The 23,635-nt window shown below is 36.5% G+C and overlaps 1 protein-coding gene across 1 annotated transcript in view; it reads right to left on the reverse strand.

Annotated features, from left to right (window-relative positions):
- Nucleotides 1-12,364, reverse strand: part of LOC145668989 (DEAD-box helicase Dbp80-like) — a 58,416-nt gene extending 46,052 nt beyond the window's left edge. The window contains exons 1-2 of the mRNA XM_081737296.1: nt 12,208-12,364; nt 2,311-2,558 (exon numbers count right to left, since the gene is read on the reverse strand). Of these exons, the coding sequence (XP_081593422.1) occupies nt 2,311-2,558; nt 12,208-12,270 (311 nt within the window). The 5' untranslated portion in view covers nt 12,271-12,364. The remainder of the gene's footprint in view (nt 1-2,310; nt 2,559-12,207) is intronic.
- Nucleotides 12,365-23,635: the final 11,271 nt, after the last annotated feature.

Consider the following 23,635-nt stretch of genomic DNA (forward strand, 5'->3'; position numbering starts at 1 on the left):
ACTATACAGCACAACAGGCATGATTATCGTTTTATGTATTTTAAGCTTCAAATTTCTCGACCGAAGATGTTGAAATGAATAACCCAAATTCCATGCTTTCAGTCGATATTTAATTTCTTCGTGGATATAATTTTGGTCTGTTAATCTTGATCCCAGATATTTGAAAGTATCCACTTTGTCATTAATATTTTGATCAGACATTAATATTTTGAAAGTATCCATAATTTGCAGTACTACGACCCAGACAAACTTCCATGCATTTAGTTTTCCCTGCATTTACATCTAAACCCATGTTCCTGTAAGCGTTTAATAGGACCCATGCATTTCTTTCTATTGTTCTATCATCCTCCATCAGACTTACGTCTTTAGCATACGCCATAATTTGGTGAACGTGCTAGCCTTGTTGCTAACTTCGTTCCTTATAGAATACTCCAGAATAAAGTTGAATAATAATGGCAACAATGCATATCCTTGTTTCAGGCCATTCTCGACATGAAATCTCGTGGACAAGAATTCTTCAACTAGGACTTTACTTTGGGATTCATTTAAAAATATCTTAATTAATCTATCTAGTTTTTTCAGCATTCCAAATTCTTTAAAAATGTTGTACAATGTTTCGCTCCCAACCGAGTCGTAGGACTTTCTAATATCAATAAATAATTGATGTACCGGGTATTGTATTCCCATTTCTTTTCCACTATTTGTAGATGAAAAATATTGGGTCAATAGGTGATCGATTTCGCCTGAATCCACACTGATAATCTCCAATAATTTCATCTCCATATGGGGTCAATCTTGCTAATGGAATGTTTGAGATTTTATGGGATGTTGGCAGAAGAGAAATGCCTAGATAATTATTACGATTAGTTTTGTCGTCTTTCTTGTAAATTGACGCGTCTCCTTCTTCCAGATAAGAAAATGAGTCTGTGTATCTTGTTCTCTCCTCCAGCTAAAATTAACTCATTTGGAATTTCGTCTACACCCGTAGATTTGTATTCCTTTAATTTCTCTATACCAATTTCGATTTCTGTTCGGTTAGGGTCTGGAATGTATGGTTTTGATGTGTGCATTTCTGTTTCTCCACGAACATTAGCATTTGGCTGCGTGTTAAGTAAATCGCCAAAGAAATTTTTCCATCTATTCAAGATGCTATCTGTGTAAGTGAGAATTGTTTCTTCAGCTTTCTTTAATATATAAGCGCGAGGTTGATAGTCTCTTTTAAATTCGTTGATCTTTATGCGTCCCGATTTGTTTTTGTTTTTACTATCTTCAAGTTCACTAATTCTAGCTTCAAAATAATTGAGTATATTTTTTCAAAATTTTTTGGAAGTTTCCCATCTGATAACGAAATGTTGTGTAGTTATATCGTTCGGATTTTGTAGCGAAAGCAGTTTTGCCTGTTTTCTCTTCTCTGCTAGTTTAGTGTATTCCAGGTCGAGATATGATTTGTCTCTATATATTTTCTCGTGCCAAAAAGCAAGCCATTGATTAAACAGGTACTCCCGCTAAAATGTACACTATACGCACTTTCGCTAAATGATTTGTCTGAAAGAAAGAAAAACAAGTAGAGACAAAAAAATAAAAACCAAACGGTAGCTATGAACTGTCCGAAATGAAGTCAATTTGACTTTGATTTCTTATAAAAATTACCGTACATGTTCATACTTAGGTGAAAATATGTAATAAACGGAAAGATGCGTATATATATCTAGAAGTAAAATGGTATTTCCGTTCTTAATGCTCAGATGTTATTTAAAAAAATATAAATAAATAAGTCTTCATTGAAAATAAATAAGACAGAAATACAGACGGGTACAAACAACCAATGAAACCCTTCAAGCTTTACGTCCCACGATTATGCCGGTTAGGCTAAAGGAGACGGTGATGATGAGAAATGGATGAAATGGTGGAATGAAGAAAGTGAGAGGAAACGGGAGAACCCCGAGAAAACCGACGCACACCGATGTTTGTCCACCACAAAGTTTACTTGGCGCGAGCTGGGATCGAACCAAGGACCCCATGCACCAGAGCTGAACGCTCTACCATAGAGCCACCGCGGCCCCTTGGGTACACCCAACAAAGAAAGAAAAATGCAAGTGTTCGTATCTACCATGCCTCCGCTATGGTTTCCCCGTCTTAATGGTTATCTTTTCCACGAACAACGTGCCAGGATATTACTTTAACTACGAATGACTCTTTACGTTTACCCTGCATCATTTTTTTGATCTGTAGAAACATTTTTTAGATTACTTTCTTTCTCTAGGTTTAACTCGAGTACTCACGTATCTACAAATCAAATAGGATACTTACAAATTTAGAGCTTCGAAGGACTTCACCGAATACAACGGTGAATTGGGATCCTTTCTCTGCACCTCGATATCATTTTTATTTTGTACCAAGCCTTTTCGAATAATCTTCTGAAGAAGGGAGCGCTCGGCTACTGTGATGTTCTCCGTTTCCTCTGGTTTCTCATCCCCAGAAGAACTGTCCTGACTGGCAACTGACGCCGCCGCTGGAGGAGGCTGCTTCTCTGGGCGGCCCAAAGAAATATTTCCAACCTACAAAACAGAAACAAAGTAATTTTTAATCTCATTATCATACATTTTCACTTTATGTAAGAAGAGATGTATCAGTTGTAAAATACCGTATATTTCTGAATCCAAGACGCGCCTTAAAAAATGGTTAGTACATTTTCAGAACTTACTATAGAACAACATTCAAATCACATCAGATAAAAACTCTCTTCGTGTTTCTCACTGGAAGGATCTACTAAATTACCATATTTACAAGATTCTAAGACGCACTTTTTTGTCGATTTTTTTGCCTCCAAAATCAAGGCACGTCGAAGATTTGAGTTACTCAAATTTAGGCCACATTAGATGGGAGTTTTACCAAAAATTGCTAATCCGGTTAGTCACGAGTCTGTAAAGAATGTGTATTTTGCGTGTACTTGGTCATCAAAAGTAGAAAAATTGGAAAAGATAGTGATCCCGAAGAGGAAACAGATGATGAGAAGTAACGTGTCAGTGTTGTTTTTGCGAGTGAAACTGCAAAATAGAAGAAAAGAAACAAGTTTAAATAATTGATGAATAATTATTTGTTTGTGTGTGTGTGTGTGTGATTAGTATAATATACATAGGTACCAGGGTGGATTGATTTAAATCACTTGATTTTTTAAATAAAAATCGTTGATTTAAATCAAATTCCGAAATAATTTAAAGTGAAAATAAGTAAAGTCCCGTCTGTTATTTCGATTATGGAAGATCATAATACAATGAGACTCAAATGTACAGTAGGTACAGCATTGTATGAAAACAAGTGTCATGCAGAGGATGATTAGGGAAAATCCCGTTTTGAAGGAGTAACAGGGCAATTCTGTTTTCTTCTCTTCGTAACATAGGGTTTATATTGTAAATCGTTAACTATTCCAACGGGAAAATCACCATCGACATTTAAGACGAAGATTCTTTTGTTTGCGCGTCTATATATTTGTTCCCAGATAATAGGGCGTATTTAGAAGTGTCCTATCCCCTCTCGATTTTTTTTTTTTTTTTTATTTTATAACTTTGGGCAAACTTTATGTATTTCGTACCGCAAGCTAGTTACAATTTCCTTAAAAATATGCCCCTGCCAAATATCAGTAACTTTTGTGGGAAAAAAAAAGTGTGACTTTGATAAGCGTTGCTCTACTTTTTCCTTAACGCGTAACCTTTTAAATTATATCACCTATTTTTAGGTGATAGGATAAAAGCTCCATTATTCGATTAAAAAAGTACAAATAAAGCTTTTTACTTCGTTTTCTCGAAGGCATTGTAGAGCACGTTACATATGCTTTCATGCCTCTGCGTCAAGGCATAGGATGTGATGACGTCATAAATTTAAAAAAGATATTTTCTGTTGTGCCTATTTTTATTATTTTTTGGCGGGTCTACATTTTGCATTAAATAGACAAATTCTGCATACTCGTTCAGTTCACCCTTAGTATTTGTTAGATGATTTCAGATCTCTGTGTGAAAACAGAGGGGTCCAGAGGGGCAAAAATTAAAAAAAAAATTTAAAAAATGGATATTTTTAACAAAATAGCTTTCTTCGCGATTTTCCCGCCTAAGATGGAGACATATGAATGGTACCATCTGAAAGGCTGTTCTATTCTGAAGAGAATGATGTACGAACCATGAACTTAGGGTAAATAAGGATGTCTCAGGAAACTGTTACCTGGGATCCTGTTTTATACGGGAATCTGGAGATATTATTTTTCGCGGGCGTACTTTTGCATCTAGAAGTTTGAAATTTTGGACACTCATTCACTGCACCCCTTAGTATTTTTTAGATTTGTTTCAGATCTTTGCCTTTAAACAGAGGCGGTACAGAGGGGTAAAAAGTTAAAAATTGGATATTTCTTAACAGAAAATCCCTTTTCTCGTGATTTTCCAGCCCCAGATAGCCTGCACGATGGAGATATTTGAATGGTACCGTTTGAAACTGAGTTTTATTCTGAAGAGAATAATGTACAAATCATGATTCTAGGATAAATAAGGATGTCTGAGGAAATTTTTATATTACATCCGGGTCATCTGGGGTATGTGGGGATGTTCTTAGTTCATTGTTAAATATTTTTCCCGCCCTTACTAATCAAGATAGAAGCTTGAAATTTTGCACACACAGTTAGTATACCCTTAGTATTTCCCAGTTGATTTTGAGATCTGTGCGTTAACATAGGGAAGTCCAGAGAAGATCAAAATTAAAAAAAAAAAAAAAAAAAAAAAAAAAAAATCAGAAAAAGGGACATGATAAGGAAAATGTGAATGTTATCGTTTTAAAGGCTGTTCTATTCTGAAGAGAAGGAGGTGTGAACCATGATCCTAGGATAAATAGGAATGATGCTTGACTGAAAGTCTATAATTTACCAAAAAAAAAAAAAGCCATAATTTAAAATTGTTAAAAAACATTGTTTGGGATTGATATAGGTTAACGATTGGGGATTAATTCAAAATTCAACCTCAATACTTTCACTTAAATGGCATAATTAACATTTAATACTAATTCCTAATGTTTTTCCTTCCGTTCGCGACTTGTATTATACGAGGAGAAAGATTTGATTTAAATAAAAAAAATCGATTTTAATCAAAAAAATCATCAAAAATGATTTTTTTTTAAAAAATCATGATATTTTTCCACCCTGATAGGTACTGGTATAATATGATAATATGAAACCGATAATGGATTCCTATACAACTGACGCAAGTGTTGTACCATAATTACATTTGGAAAAAATAGTATCAGCAGAAGCACATGAATTTATTGTAAATTCCAGCATTAGTTCAATGTATCTTTATTTTCCTATTAACATTATTTGTCTTAATTTTCGTTCTTTAAAAATTAATACAGTTGTTTTTATTATTATTATTATTTTCGCCAGGGGTGCGTATTAGATTCGCGTAAATATGGTATCTGCAAAGTTCAAAGCTAAAACGGTAGACGAGGAACAAGGCAAACTTCGAGTTTAATGGCAGCTCGTGATTCTGCTCAGTATATGAATACTCCATTCTATATCTCGCGAAAGCAACACGACTCCATAATTTTTGGCAGGAACTGCGAAAAAAAAAAAAAACTTGTCTTAGATTCCTAAATAAACGGTACTTACCGTTCGTGTGACAGCTAATAACTAAATCTAAAGCTTTTTGATGAACATAGTTCGAGAGTTCTCTCGAGTTATTTACATTTTGTAAAGTGAACATACAAAAGCAGATAGGCCTATTTATAAACTGCCGTTCTCTTCAACTTGGTGGACAGATATGAAGCACGATAGGTGATCGCTAAACAATGATGTAATTGTTCTTTCTGGAATATTTAGATGTCTCATTTTTCCTTTACAGGACAATACAATAAATTATGCCAAAAGGATGGGGGAAGAATTAGGTTTTCAAAGAAGCAGATAGAACTGATTGTGAACAAGGTCACCGAGAAGATGGAAACAGTGAGAATGCTTGCTACATAGACAAGATGATGTCGTACAAAAATGAATCCATATATGTAGCCTACCATATAATTGTATAAGTAATTGTAACTTTTACATTAATGCAACCTTATTACTTTATTAACAGAAAAAAAAACATGAATTTATTACTCCGCGCTCTCACGCAGAGTACACATATTTATATAATTTCAAGTTATCGTGATGGAAATGAGTTTAAAATTATTCTAAACTTCCATTAGTTGTATAAATCCTATGGGGGGAAAAGCAGCTGATTATTATTATTAATGCTGTAATAGAAATGAATATTCATAATATTTAATCAAATAGCTGTTTTTGTGAAGTGGGTTTTATTACCAGAAGATACATAGTATTGGAAATTGAACGACGAAACTCTGTTATGTTGTAACAGTATGTAATAGTGCCTACTTATGTACACGAAGGAGTGTAGATCAAAAGTACTTGAGACACATGAACAGCTATTAAATATTAAAAAGCCTTGCTAAAATTATTTAAAAAAAAAATTAAAAAAATAAAAAAATACAGAGTTTCGGCGACAATCTTCTGCAATATAGAAGAGTCTGCACAATAGGAAAAGGTTATGTAGCGTAACATAAGAGTAGCGATAGCGAACAAGGGACATGAACAAAGTAGCGAAGAATACAGAAGATTAGTGAAAAATCATCAATGTGGCGTACATGGGGTTATATCTACGCAAAGCATATGCTGTCGTAGAATAGCAGAGTATAGTAGGGTACAACAGAGTAGCAAACAACAGTATAATATAGAGAAGCATAGAGCAGGTAGCTTAATGTAGAAGAGGGTACTTTGGTACAGTGTAGAGTAAGTTAGTGTAGCACAAATTAAAATAGCGTACGATAGATAGCCATGGAGTAACGTAGAATGAAGTACATTGCGTTATATTAACAAATGGAAATGAAACTTTCGTTTTTACGTCCTCCGGTTATGCCACGTATGCTAAAGTAGGCGGTAATAAGAAGAATGAATGAAATGGTAGAATGAAGAAAATGGGAGGAAACGGCATAATCCCAAGAAAGCCCATACACGGCGTTCGTCCACCACGAAGTATCACTTGGCGCAAGCTAGGATCGAACCCCAAACCCCAGAAGTGAAACATCTACCACTGAGCCACCACAGCCCTACAAAAAATGGAAGAAACAAGCAATTTCTCCCTATGTACGAATTCAATGATACACAAAGAGTGCAAAAGAGTATAACCGTACCGGGACTCGAACCAGGAATCTTCGGCGTCCATGTCGATGCGTTAACCGTCAGAGGTGATCTGAATGTGAACATTGGATTGTCCAAGCACAACACGGAGTTCTGGAGCAAATTATGTGATCTGAGTAAAAGAAACAGACTTCAAGAGAGAATGAGTGTATGGCTGTTCGGGGAGTGCTTAACGCCTAAGATCCCGGATGTGCTAATAGTTCTTATTACGTCACTTCTCACGTAGACCTACAATTTCAAATGGAACTTGAACCACTGTAATGCGCTGAGTTCAATCCTCTCCCAGTGGGAATCGAACCCGGGTCCCCATACACAGAAAGTGCGCGCTAGCCGCGTGGCGGGATATCAGTAGTTCATTCTAAATATATATGAATATTCCCTTACCAAACTGTCCTCTCGCATACTGTAAAACTAAAAATCTTATCTTGAACCCTGTAAGTGACATTCATTTTGCAGGCCCGTAAACAGGTTTAAATAACTTACAGAGGTGAACAAAAAGGAGTTCCAGAAATTAACGCAACAGACTCGTTTGTACAAAAAGTCACAAGAATTGAATAGAATTACAAAAGTATACCCCTGTGTCCATTTTTCTGCTTACACGTTTTGAAAAGAGAAAATAATGTATTAAAAATAATAATAATAATTCCCGCTAGCATCACGTCTTTGTTTGCGGATGATTCCAGGGAGGAACAAAATATTCTAAGGATAATGTCTTACGTATATCCATTGAAAACCAGCGTGAAGATTAAGAATATGGTCGCCACTTTTTAAAATTATCTTCCATCTCTATTTTTGATATAAATAATACCCTAATGCACTCTATTCTCCTGGAGATTCCCGAATAATAGCATACAGATTGATAATATAACTGCAAACTAAAATTGCATAAAAACAACTAGTCACGCGAAAGACATGCCAACCGGTCCTAAGCGGTCAATAAAAGCAAGAATTAGGTTGGTAGCGTATGTTAGGTTTGGTTAGTACTTGTATGTTGCATTGGTAAGTACCTTAATAATGTCCTCTTTCACACGCCCTCACTTATTTTAACTGTCGCAATTCATTGTAAAGATTTCAGACTAGTAGCCCTAAACTTAAAAACATAAAATACAACTATTTATATAACGTACTATTAACTTTGGCACTAAAAGTCTCATCAGCTTATGAACAGAGGTAACTGATCAAAAATTACAAATCGCCTGCCAAAGGAATTGTCAGTTTTGGATGATATCACGTTTCATTCACAGTACTATACTATTTTAGGGGTCACTCTTGCATTCATGAAATCATCTTCTCTTAGTATGAAAATGCACTCTTACTGCCTTAGAAAATACTTCTTAAGGTAGGTGTTGCATTACTAGGTACAGACTGACTTTAGGAGAACTGAGTAAAAAACACCATCCGACTTATGCTAGGTGGCCACTAAAATCCCATCCAACCGAGTCAAGGCAGGTACGCAGCAGGAGAGTCTGAGCGATATCGAGGAGGTGCGTCCGTACGTAGCAGGCGCGTCACCGACGGTAGGTACACACATAAACAATATAGTGCAAAAACACTTCGCATGACATAAAAGCGCATGCTTGCTGGTGGCACAGCTTTGCAACACTTGTATGATCACTTTGTACATTCTCTTTACATCGCACTTCACTTTATCATGCCTTACGTATGGAGTAAAATACAGCACCTTTTCTACTGACAATCGAGCGTGATTGAAAAGTGTTCCATTTGTTGCCACTTTTTCCCAAAAACATTTCACAGCATTGATTCTAGAGGATTAACTGCCGAAAACGGTGGCCTCGAAATACAAAATTTATGGGGAAATGAACAGAATCAGACGAAAAATCAACATGAGGGTAACAAAAAAGAGTAACGGTCATCATTGTAGGATGGTTCATTGGGAAGAAAAATGAACTTAAAATCTTGAGTACACGAGTTCCCATATAGATGTTATATTAGGAAACAGACAATAGAACATAATATGGCACTATTTCAAACCCACTGTCCTGTTATCTAACCTAGGACGTGTATACTGATATAATGAAGCGAAATACAGAAATGTACAGCGGAAAAGAAGACAGAGTTGCAACTGTTGTGAAATGGGCCTAATTTTTTTTTTAGTGAAATAATATCTCATTTTATGTGACATAAATTTATAAAATGCAAAGAAATATGTTACTTGATTTCACAATAGGGTTGTGCAAGTAGCTAATCAAAATATATTACGATCTTACCTTTTACACGTATAATAAGGTACAAATACGAAAGTATGCTCTTCAAATTCAGGTGGAATTCCTTCAGAAAAGTGCCATGTGAAGGTAGTGTACAAAGTGATTCTAGAAGTGTCGCAAAGCTATGCCACACACAAGGCAATATGAAGTGTATTTTCCACTATCCTCGTTATGCCCATACCCAATGTCGCCAACGCGCTATTTTCTGTGGTCGCAGCACTCGCTTCTGCTCGGCCCCCTTGCTACGCTCCTGCCCTGACTCAGTCAGCAGGGGTTGCTTTTAGTGTCCACCTAACACAAGTTGGTTTGTTTTTAAAAAAGTAATCCGTGTCTTATGAACTACGGTTTTTATGTCACATGTGCATACACCTCTCCTAAAGTAAATCTGCACAATTAATGCACGTGTTCCCTTAAGAAACACTTTCTCAGGCAGTAAGATTGCATTTTTTAGTAACAGAAATTCAAATTTGATGAACATAAATATCTCCTTGAGCAGCAAGCTAGTATGGCAAACAATTATTATTTTCTTATGCGCTTTGTAAGTTTTGATGACTCACGAACATGTATTTGATAAGAACCACCCTCATTTCCCCTTCCAAAGGTTTGCATAATATGGTAGTAGGGTGCTGTTTAGTGATGGTTGGATGGAGAAAATCAGGATTCATTGTTTTCGCTATTTATGAAGAGTAGGGTTTGGAACACTTAACAGTTGGAAGATACTAATTTCGCGCAGTAATACAACAGAGATGGATACCTATCTAGTGAAGAGCAAAGAAGGCACGAAAAGAAGAAACATTAAGAATGAACAACGGAAATGAAAGAGCAGTACTCTAGGTAAGATATATTAAAACAACAAATAAATAGTAACACAACGTTGAAAATAGGCTCATGTGGGTTTAATCCGAGGCCATCCTCTGCGGAAGCTTAGCCCCTTTGCATTACATTTGAAAAAGTAATTTCCTTTATCTTAACATGACATCGCGTCCTTACACTCATTAATCCGTGTCCTTTGCACAATTTCAATATTTTTTTTCTTTCTTGGTATTCAACTGCACCAAACTAAGGGGTAAGTTCCAAAATTGGTCGTCCGTTTCTAGCAAAATTTTGAAAATTTACCGGTAAGAAATGGATAATTTGCTCGTTTGTGTGCTTGATTATATGTAAGGAGACCAGAAGTTGTTTATTTTCCTTTACAAGTAGTTATAAACATGGAAGTACTTGGCAAGCAAAGGGGACCACTTTGCACAAGGTTACCCCATGGTCGGACTGTGGGAAAGTAACGAGTATTTGTATTCTGAGCATTGCTGCAGATGTACAGAGACGCTACAGTTGGTATCCTTACGTAGAGAAGAGAAATTACACTCTATCAATTTTAACTTACCTAACCCCCACCCCCTAAGCTAACTAGCCCCTACCCTACCCTATTTATCCCTACCTTACTCTACCGTACTGCATTATACTATTTTAAATCGGTACTAAAAATTGATTATTATTAATTTTCGTAGCTGTTGTTACGCTTTTTATCGAAAACCAGGCGGACGACCAACTTCGGAATAATGTTCAAACGAATCTCGGTTAAATTACAGCCCCATAGATATTTACCATTTTCTTAATATACTATCTCTATCTTCCTCCGTAACGCCCGACATAGCAAAACAGATTAGTCTTCACTATCACCAATATTCATAAATAAACACTAATTTCTACCGCTTTCTTGTTCTATCAATTCACCAATTCTTCCCGGTAAATTTTGCAAATTTTCAGTTATCGCGGTGAGTTTTAATGAAACTCAACACTTTAATTCTACCGCCTGCAGAAATTCACTCCTTATAAACATGTCTTTCCATGCAAAGTATTAGATTTTACTTATATAAATTTCGCAGAAGTGGCGTGCTTCAACTTGATCAGCACCAAAATTTACCAGTATTGTGATAGGGTTATATTTGGGTCCATTTACACACTCATTTCTATTAACACTTGTGCAATAATACTGCACATGGTTAAAATATCATCCAACTGTTACGGGAAGGGACGCCTGACGCGACCTCCACTACTGACGGAATCCTGCACTTAACTTCACATGCACGTCAGATTTGACCCCTTCTGGATAAAAATTATAGTAGTTTGGTTAGGTTAAGTTTCGTTACGTCAATACAGTCTTAGTGGAATATGTAGTTCCCTCATAAAAAACTGTTCTAGCAATGAATGAATGGATTAAAATATTTCAAAAACAACTATGAAACCGCGTTAACACTACGTTACACAGTAATTTACATGATATGTAAAGCAAGACACGGATACAAGTTATTCAAGAGAATATAGTGCGAAACCAAAACAAAGCTTGCTAAAATTGTAAAGCTGAAAATTATACTTTACTATTAGTTTTACCAATCAGAATGAAATCAGAGAACATTATTAATTGCCCTATTACACATGGTTTGCTCATTTATAGAATTCACATTATCTCAATATATTAGCTTCACATAAAGTAAATAGCTGCAGAATATTCATTGCATGTCATAAAATATAGTTTTATTTACATTTGTAGAAGGGACTTGATTACATACTAAGAATTAAAATTTAGGCAGTAAATCAGAAATGCTGAATGCATTCGACAGCCAGAATTACGAATTATCGCGGATTATTCTTTAAAGTGGTAAACTAAGCATGGTTAAGACTTTGAAGCAATAATCAAGGTCAATTCCTATATTATACCAAGAAATTTCTTAATTTTTGATATCTATATCAACAACTTACTTTGCTTATTAATCTTCTTTCTTGCTCATCAGCACACCGTGCCCAGTCAATTTCGCTTGCCATTTTTGTCCATACACAATAAAATGAAACTTCCGCACGTCTACACAGAAGTCCGCAACACTTGATTTGACTAAAAAGAATGATACTGTAGTTTCCGTAACCACCGCTTGGAGCGCCACAATAGGAAATTTCATTGCCGTTTTGTCATATTACTTACATTACTAATAGAATAACGTTCTTGCATTTATTGCAACACATTAGGCAAAACTAGTGATTAAAACATTACGCTTTTCCCTTGAAATATACGGTATTGTTGGCTTAGTATATAAACAAAGCTCCACCAAATGTGATTAGTTTAGATGTACCTACTGTGTAATGCCTATAAAAGATATGCGTTAACCCTACTATTGACATCTGTACATTTTGTGACATATTGATCATCTAGCCAGAGTTATTTGAAAATTTTCTTTAAAGATTTACGTAATGAATATATAGCGTGAGCAACAATCTCTTTTAAAGTACACAAAGTTCTAGATTTCTTATGAATCATAAGGCATTATTTGTAATTTTATAGTTGGAACATTGTTGTATAATTGAAGTGCATACTGGAACATATGCATAGGGCTATTTGTACTTCTTATATCCTATATTTTTTTGCAAGAAAAAATTAATACATAATTCTAACATTAAAGAAATAAAAGAAAAAACTGTCCAAGAGGATCGGAAAAACAGACTATTAAATTAAAAACTATCAGCATACTGCATTTTCATCGGCCACATATATTTGCGGTAATTAAGAAACTTTAAGGGCTGAACAATCTTTCATTTTACTAACATTCTTATTTTCTGAGTTATTTCTTTAAAATTATCCTTTAACTACACTGCCGGAAACACATTTAGGAAATCCCTACAAATTATCTTATTCAAATGATTGGTTGCCGATTCTCATGACCTCCCATCGGGAAATGATTCGAACGAATTTCTAATCACACAGTAAGCGTGTGTTGTTCCTGTTGATAATAGGGATTGCCATATTTTTTTTTTTTTTTTTTCGAAAACGAAAACTGCCGAGAAACGGAAAACTGATAACTTTCGTAAAACAAACTGAATCCATTTCATTTGTTAGTACTTCCAAACTACAGTATACTATGCATACGTATAGGAAGTCTTTAGAACGGCTATGCTCATCTGTCTGTCTATCCATCCGTTCGTCTGTCAGCTGGCATCAGAGCAAGAGCGGTTAGAAATAGTGGGAAGCATAGTTTTGCAACATGAATAGATTCATCTAATCCATTTGGCTTTTATTTAATCCAGAAGTGGTAGAGATCTATCGCTTTCTGGCTGCCATATTATTGATCACCACAGAACACAAACGGTAATATACACTATAGAAAGACGCGGTTTTTCAGAACCAATTCAGTGTCCCAAGAATATATTCAATGTTCACCTTTATTATACTTGCACATTAAGCTATGCATAAGTGTCGGAAGTCTTTAGAATGGCTTTGTCCGTCTGTCTGTCGACAGGTGTTAGAGGAAAAACAGTAACAGATATTGAGAAGTCGTTTCTTGCGGTCAATTTAGAGCCCCTAAAATAGGTTATATCTCCTCCATTCAAGCAGTAAGTGGTTCAAATACCAATTTTTGGTTTCAACTTTTATCACTATAGAACGAAAAGGTAATAAATAGCGAGAAGCGATTTATTGCAAAAAAATTAGCGTCTGAAGACAACATATAACTATCCACAACATTCAATCAAAACCAGAAATTGTTTATATTTACTGTTATTTCCGGTTTCAATACTGAATTACAAAATATCGAGATGTAGATTTTTGCAATCGATTCAGCTACCAAGAAATAGGTATATCTTTTCCATTAATCCTCTATTCAGATCGAATAGAGTTTTAAATAAGTTGTTTGAAATAATCATTTTCGGTTTCAACATTGATCGCTATAGAACAAAAATAGTAATAGATAGCCACAAATGTTTTTTTTTTTTTTTAATCGAATTGATACAGCGTCTCAAGAGTATATAAGCTATATGTAATCTCAACCCACAATACTATCGAAACCGAAAGTGGCTGAATTTACTAGTATATTGGTTTTAATACTAATTTTTATAAAGCAAAAACTTTGGAGAAATCGTGATGCGGTTTTTCGCGATCGACTAAGCGTTCTAAGAATAGGCTCTACCTTCTGCCTTGATCTCTATTCACACCAGAAGTGGTTCAAATTAACGATTACAAGTTTCAACATTTATTGCCACAGAACAAAATTGGTAATAGATAGCGACAAGTGGTTCACCTACAATCGATTCAGGGTCTCAAGAGGAAATACCATTACAATCCGCAACACTCCACAAGGGCAGAAATGGTTGACGTTTATTACTATTTTTGATTTTATAGGTAATACTAATTTTCATAGAGCAAAATCGGTGAGAGATATCTAGTTGCATTTAAAAAAAAATCAATTCAGCATCCCAAGAATAGATTCCACCTTCTTCGTTAACACTTTATTTGAACCGAAAATGTTCAAATTAACCATTTCTGGTTTTAACACTTGTCGCGATAAAACAAAAATTGTAATAGATAGCGTCAAGCAATTTTCTGGAATCAATTCAGGGTTTTAAGAGAACATATCGTCATAACCTGCTTCACTCTTTTGTAATCGGAAATGTTTGAAATTTACTACTACTTTCGGTTCCAATACTTATATTCATAGAGCAAAAACTATAAAAGATATTGAGAAGAGGTTTTTCTGAAATCGATTTAGCGTCCTAAGAATAGATTCCATCTCCTCCCTTAACCCTCTATTCAAGCCGGAAGTGGTTCAAATTAACCATTCCTGCTTTCAATCTTTATCACCATGGAACAAAAACGATAAGTGATAGCTAATAATGGCTTTTTGATACGGATTCAGCATCCGAGGAACACATGCTATCTTTGATCTTATTAATCTACTCCAACTAAGAGTTGTGCTACTTGTTATACTGAAGTTTGAGTATTCAAAGACCGTACATAAATAAAGTCAATAGAAGAAAAGATTTAATTTTGCACGAGAACATGTGGGTAAGTCGGCAGAATGGTGGGAGAACGTCTAAACCAAACACCTCAAATTTACAATCGTCCATGAAAAAGACTTACCTACTTACACACGTTTTCGTGCGAAATTAAATATTTTCTTCTATTGATTTTACTTATGTACGGTCTTTTACTTGGTACTCTACCATGAAATACGGAATATTTCAACACTCTGCTGCCTGTTTCTGCGATAATGTTCTTGCCTAACTCGGAGTTTAGGGATGCCGCAATATTCATTTACACAGTGGTTGAGAGTTTTAACACTTATTTTGCAACATCCGACATATGCTGTTTTTGAGTAATTTCTTTTGATTTGTTCTCCCGAAACTTCACGGAAGTGACTCTGGCCACTTTTTACAATACTAATGTACTTGGAAATTCAATCATAATATTTGATTCGATAAATTAAAACACATTAAATTTTCTGCGTATTACTTTTGATGAAATAGTCCAAAGTTTCCATAGTAACAAAGGAACTTCAAGGTGAGGAGACGTAATTTAATTGACAAAGTTCAGTTTAGATGTAAGAAACGAATTGTTGCATTTACTTTTGTGAAATATACTATTTTGACCGTATAGCTCTAATAACTCGCCTGTTTTCAAGAGCTCAGATCTGCTAAACAAGATGAAATTAAATAGACTTTGAACATTGAGTAAATAAGAGATTTTAACTTAAAAGAAACATTTAAGTAATAGGTACGTCCAAAAGCTATACTTACTTACCGAAAATTCTATTTCAGTAAAAATATTAACTAGCCATGGGTTGTCTTAATGAGCACAAACGGGACCAGATAATAGAACACCACCACTTGACGATACAAACCATACGAAACACTCCACTATTATGTTGACATTAAAGTCGACTAAGCAATTCGCAGGGAGCAGCTGTCCGGCACCAGTGTGTGTGGTAGTGGTGAGTACGCATTTCGCTTACTTAAGGTGCCCTTTTATGAGTTCCCATACCTCTAACTATATTAATATACACGCCGTTTTAAAGCTAAAGAAGCACTCTACAAATTTTATGCGTAGTGTTTTTACAAACTATCGAATACACAAAAGTTAAAATATAAAAAACGGAGAAAAATACGCGTAAAAATGTAAAATTTTACTTATTTCTACGAATATCTCTTAAAGTATTAGACCTAGCAAAATTGTTAAGAATAACTTTTTGTAGATCGTGGTTTAAGGAAGAAAACTGTAAAAAGATCGGATTAATAATAACGAAGATATGAGTGATAATTGAAGACCTTGCAAATTGTTTGTTAATGGAGGATGGAGGGAAAAGCCCAAGAGGGAGGGGTGGGGACTTTAGAGAAAATGCACCTCTAATTGGGTCCTAACAACTGGGAGAAATTCCGCTTGTCTCCAACTTTTTCCGACAATCATGGATTTTTCCCTTTCATTTCCTATTTTTCTGGGCTATAAGGTTGGTCGTGGAGTTACCCAGTGTTCACAATTCACGAGGGTTCAGGGATATCATAATACTTGTAATAATCTTTCGAACTCTCGCGAACACGTCGAATTTCTCGTTCATGGTACTGGAAGAATTAATTGTTTACATAGCTGTTTAACAAACAGTTTACAACTGATGAATATTGTAATGGTTACGGGTAGAGTCAATGATGGACCGACATATATCCCTTCACCAATTTTATTATAAAATTCTTTGTGTCTACAAAGATTCTAATGACAAAGTTCTCTATATCACCTAGCTTCATAGCAGCCTCCAGGGTTTAGGATAGGTTGCGATCAGTTGGTCGACTGATGCCACGTCCATCGGTGTTTGCCCTTTTATTTGTCCTCTTCGGGTCCTTTCGTGAGGTCCGTCTCCTTTCGGCTTCCTCTGGTGTCTTCCGTGTTGACTTCTCGTCTGTTTCATTGTTTGTAATCAATAACACGTGTTGTATTGATATGTGTTTTTGTAGTGATATGGGGATCCTTACAATATTAACTAACTCTATGGCCTGTGGAACCCAAAGATTAAATGCCGCGTTCACAAAAGCTCTCCATTAACTTCTATCCTTAACCAACTTGATCTAGTTTCTACCTTTTATTCCTATTTCTGTGAGATCCGTCTTAATATTGTCCTCTCGTCTGTGCCTAATTCTTCCTAATGATTGTTTTCTAACTGGTCTTCCAGTTAAGATTTTGAAAGCGTTCCTACTTTCTTCCATCCTGGCTACATGACCTACCCACCTGAGCTTCCTAGATTTGATTATTCCTAACAATGTTTGGTAAACAGTATAAGTTATCTAGTTCCTCGTTATGAAGTTTCCGCCATTCCCTATTCCAGTTCCTCTTGGATTCCCATGTTCGTCTCAGGATCTTCTTCTCAAACACTTTCAGTCTACGTTCTTCTCTCAGAGTAAGATACCACGTTTTGCAATAATGTAGTCTAATTTGTTTGAGAACGTAGAAGTTGACGTTGTAGTTGCACAGTAATTACACAATATACATAATGTTGATGTAAACATACAGATACTCAATTGTAAAAGTTAAAAATTGTAAATGTTATGAAAAAATGAATAGGTCTAAATGAAAATTGAGATATTACGGAAAGACGCCAAGTAGCGCAATAGCAGTGGAGGGCTTGAAATGAAAAGAATTCCTGTGAAAAGTGCCTGGCATAGTAACAAGCTTGTTGGTATCGCGAATGTGAGTATTGTATTTATTTGTGACAGTTTGCGGCTGGTAAGACGTACATGCTGATGCAGTACCATTTCATTACAGTTTGAACCATGGGCCGAAGAAGAGATCTGACCGAGTGGCAAATGGGAACCATTGTCTTTGGGCGTGAACATGGGCATACCATGCGGAAGGTGGAGAAAGTTCATTGGCGTGTCCGAATTCACCGTCAGGTCTGTCTGTGCAGTGTGGAGGATGTCTGGCAGAATCCAATCCTTTCATAACAGCAGTGGCAGGAAACCCATCCTGTTCGAGTTCGACCGTAGACGTTTAGAGAGATTTGCGACCTCTGAACGGTTCCAAATCCGACAGGAACTGCTGCAGGAGTACAATGCAGGACCCACTCGTCAAGTCTCTGAACGGACCCTGCGACAAGAACTACATGGTGTAGACATATTCACTCGCGTCGCCAGAGTACGCCCCAAGCTGACTCCCATACAGAATAAAATATCGCCTGCCGTGGGGTAGGAAATACCGCTACTGGACTAGAGACGAGTGGCGACGCATCCTCTGGTCAGACAAATCCCGATTCTGCCTTCATTCCAATGACAGCGGCTCCGGAGTGATGCGGCGGGCCGGAGAAGTCAACAAAGCTGATTGTATGAAAAAAGTTGTACAGAAGAGAGATGGTAGTGTCATTATTGTGGAGGTGTATTTCGAATGTTGGTGTGGATCCCTTGCTAGAAATGCTCAACCGCACGAAGGCTGTGGATTACGTGTCCATTATAGATAATGAAGTATTGCCATTTGTCCAGTTTCTGCGAAATGGTCACATCCCAGATCAAGACGACGACAATTTCACCGATCACAGAACCAGGATTGTATGGAAATAGTTTGCTGAACCTGAGGTGGACACAGGTCGGTAGCCAGCCCAAAAATGTAAGGGGGGCCGGATGAAGTTGGGGGGGACGATCCAACCATATTATATTTTCATCACCATATTATAGTTCATTTGCAAGCCAACTGTGAAAATTTTAGGGGGCCAGCAAAAATTTAGGGGGGCCGGCCCTCTAGACCCCCTGGATACGGACCTGGGTGGACATCCTACATCTCACCTGGTCTACAAATTTGTCTGATTTCAACGTTATCGAGAAAATTCGGGACATGTTGGAACGTACCGTGCAGAGGAGATATCAACATTCCCACACCGTTGACCACTCTGTAGGACCAGTTATTCCAGGAATGGACCAAACTGGACTTGAGCGTTATTCTCTCCCACACTGATAGCATGCCACAGAAAATGAAAGCTGCAATCTGCCCTCATGGTAATGTAACGCCTTACTGGCCAATAAAGTACATACTTTGTAAATTTTGGTCCAGGGTGATATATATATATATATATATATATATATATATATATATATATATATATATATATATATATATATATATATGTGTGTGTGTGTGTGTGTGTGTGTATATACATATATATGTGATATATATATATATATATATATATATATATATATATATATATATATATATATATATATATAGATAGATATATATATATAGATATATATATGTATACCTGCCTTATAGTAAAAATTTTGATTCCCCATACGGGCTGGAGAAGTCCACGAGAGTATACCATTATATCATTTTTGCTTTCAGAACACCCGAATATATACACTGGAAATATTGGATACAGTTGTGTCACGCAGCATTAAACTTTTAGGTTCCATAGCCCATAGAGTTAGTTAGAGATAGAGAAAGGCGGACCGGAACGGGATACTTAACATAAATGGCAATGTAAATGTAATAAAAATGACAAGGGAATACTGAAAATGAAGTTAATATGTGTATTATTTGAAGTTTTAGACAAAAAAAAAGCACATGTAATTGGTTAATATGTGTCCAATCTTAAGAACGCCACGTGACTATCGAAAGTAATGTTTTTTCGCATGCATGTGAACACGCGGAGCATAATGGGATACATGAATTCCGGCTGCCAGTACTTACCAAAATGTGTCCAAAATTTGTGACCAAAATTTGCACAACATACACGCAATCATCCCTCGTTGGATTGGGAACGCTACCCACCATAACAAAGGCAACTAGTCCTCTAATGAACTAGCGCTCAATATCTTCCTCCATGTTGCTGCTGTCAGTTCTCTTGCATACTCAAGTGCGTGATCTGTCCTCTTCGCCAGGTTCTACTTGCCCTGCTGCATCCTCTTCTTTCTTCAGCCCTTTGCTTTCTCTTCCTTAGCTCCTGTTTCCAATGTGCTTTACGCGGATATGATGTCAATATCACTGTTTTTTCTCGTCTTCTGGTCAGTCTCTTGCCACCAGTCTTAAATCTAGGGAAAGGTAAAATATCCTTCGGTGATATGTATAAAAATATTGTCACGTCCGAAATGTCTGTTCCTGTAGTTGGCATCGAAGGTCCTGGAATTGGTTCGTCAAGAGATCTACTTCCTGAAACCATGGTCACATCTGAGAGATGTGGTTCTGTGGATGACGTCGAAGATTCTGTTGCAAGGGAATAACTTCCTGGAACAGTTTGTAGACTTTCCTCACTGGTCTGCGTTTCTTCTTTTGGTTGCAATGTGATATCAGTAGCCCATTCCGCCTCGATACACATGTTGGTGCTTCATATGGTGTCAGCGGTAACTGAGCGGGGAAGATTACATTCTATAGGCACTAAAACATTCAACAACTATGATACTCTGAAACTACAATTACAACCTCAGCATTTGAGCTTTGTTTCTGTTGATGTTGCAACAGGCGTCGCAAACCAGAGCGGTGACAGTTAAACGATTCGCATGTGCCACGCGCCATCTCTAACAACGAAGTTGCTTGCTCCACGCACCGGTAGCATTTAGTTTCCTGCTACTTCCTCAATTCTGCAGCAACATGGCGGGGAAATAGTTGGGGTTCCCCATTTCACCCCACTTCCCCGTTCCGTCCCGCCTTCTCCTATATAGGAAATACATATGTTATATGTCCTAAATTGCTTTCTTAGTTCTATCTGCTTCTTAAAATTAATACAGTTAGTAAGGAGAGTTTTTTTTTTAAATAATATTCATTTATAAAAAACAGTTCAAATTCAGTCTCTCGCCCTTGACCGATTTCAGCACTAAGTAGTACAGACGATTGTAAGCCTCAAATCACCATATTGGGAACTGGAAAAGTCTTTTATCATATTGCATTATATATACAGTATACCAAACATGCAACATGGAATGAATATTGTGGCGGCTCGTGAGGGAATTCAAATCCGTAACAGTTATACTTACAGTCACTAGAATCTAAGCGAAGAAAGCTTGCTTAGTAAACTGATCCCTATGAGCAGTCCAATGTTGAACGAAGGTATATTACAAATTTCATTAAAGTCAGATGTATTTTTACGAAAGTTATTGCTGAATATACTGAGGTACATCTCTACAGATAGACTATCTCAATACCGGTTAAATCGAATGGTAGAAGGGCGCTCAATTGAAAAACTTAATTACAGAGATGCTTGTCTCTACAATGAGAGAACAAAATGTGATGCATAAAGATTATGGTAACCCACACTACACCATCCATATATATCGAGGAATTAACCTAACGCCGTGTTAAAATGCTCAGAATCTCTTCAGCTGACGGAACAATATGGTTTCTCTGAGCTCCGAATGTATTTCACTTTTGTTCGTGAGGGCACGAGCCGGTTGACGGTGACTTCTTACGTGATACGAATCTACTTTAGGGCATATTTTGTGGATTTTATTCAGGTTAATGTAGCATTGGAATGATTGATTTTGATGTTTATTTTGATGCGCCAACAGTGCAGTTGTTTCTACCCGGCATGACAGTGGAATAATATATGTGTATACACTACTTGTAGTTCTATTAAAATCAATATTTTCGTGCTGTGTGAAATAAGGAAACACAAAATGCATGGGAGTTTTTTTCTAACTTTTTTTTAACTCGTAGCCTTGATGCAATTCTACACGACAAAGTGCGTTCCATCTATTCTAGTTGTCTATTCGTGTCAGCGAGCGACCTTGTTACGTTCGATCTATACAAGATTGAATGCCATTCATGGAACTAATTTCAAACATAATATGGAAGTAGTAATGTGAGGTGGAAAATTTTCCGCGGAAAATTTTCCCCTATATTTTTTCCGGAAAATTTTCCGTTCTAAACATATATCAGTGACCAAGTAACAATTCCTCATTAACCATAAAATTAATTGACTTCATGCATAGAAATGTTGAAAAGTGGAAGATCGTTTAATGTATCTGAAAATTTTCTTGGCTCGGAAAATTTCCGGTATTATGTAGCAACAAGTGAAATATTTTTCATAAATCTAAAAAAATTCTGTCGTGTATGGAAAAATTGAAAATCTTTTTATAAGCTGGAAAATTTTCATTTTGAAGCATAAAGTAAAACAACTTTTTATGGATCAGAAAGTTTTGTTTCTCTGTAGAAATAAGTGAAGGCAATTTTTATGGATCAGAAAATTTTCATTACGATGTAGAGACACGTGGAAAAAAGTTTCATAACCCTGACAATTTTGAATTTTATATATAGTGATGTTAGGTGGAAAATTTTCAACTATATTTAATTCACATTGACCTGTAAAATTGAATTCCTATGGGGACAACGTATAATTGTTTTGAGACTTGGTATTTAAATGTCTGAAAATAATTACATCATAGTTTCCTATTTTGTCAACGTTTTCTGCTGTTTCGGAGCGTGCCTTGTTCTGATCATCAAATGGTCACCATGCCCCTTGCAGTCCCCATTGAAGCGAGATATTTCACATGTGTGGTGTACTTGGTGTCATCTTTCCAACGTGTGTCCTGTACCTGGTGTCACCTTAAAACATATGCAGATCCCCGCATACCACTTCTAGTACTTCCCTTGTAAGTAGACTATGCTTTTATGAGTCGGAAAATTTACATCACTGTGTGGAAGTTTTGTCTTTCGTTCTTCTTTTTTTAATTAATGAAAAAAATCATTACGTGCCCAGAAGATTAATCTGGGGGAAGGTAGGGTTCGTAATTTAATAAAATGGGACACTTCCGATTTGAATAATGAGGAACATTTTGCCATCACAATTTGCAGCGGTTGGACGAAATTAAGAGAAGCGGCAGGAACGTTGTGTGATCGTAGGGTACCAATACGCCTTAAATGAAAAGTTTACAAAACAGTAGTGAGAGTTATAAAGGGTGTGGCAGAAATAGACGATGTAAAATGAACATAGAAAACGTAACCCGATAGATAACATGCTCATTGTTGTTTTGTTTTGTAAAGTGGTTCAAAGTATTGTGTATGCATGTAGGTTTGTTCGACTGTTCGATGCGCATGCGCAGTATTGGAAGAATTACGTAAGCATTCTGTCAGTAGCCATGGAGCGTTGGTCGGACGAACATCGCGCTTTCCCAGTGGAGTGTTTCTTCAAGAACAAAGACTCTGCAACAATTACACAGCTTAAGTTTCGGAGTCATTTTAACATTGGCAGAAATGGACAAGTACCGACACGACAAACTATTCTTAATTGGGTGAAAAAGTTCCGAGCTTCGGCTTCTGCAAGATCAAAGAAATCCCCAGGTCGTCGACGTTCAGTGAGAACATCAGGCAACATAGAGAGGGTTCGAGAAGCATTAATTAGATGTCCAAGGCGTTCAGCTCGTCGGCATGATGCGTCACTTGGCATGTCAGATAGGAGTG

The sequence above is a fragment of the Thermobia domestica genome, chromosome 13 (genome assembly GCF_964235325.1).
Source record: "Thermobia domestica chromosome 13, izTheDome1.hap1.1, whole genome shotgun sequence".
Taxonomy (NCBI): domain Eukaryota; kingdom Metazoa; phylum Arthropoda; class Insecta; order Zygentoma; family Lepismatidae; genus Thermobia; species Thermobia domestica.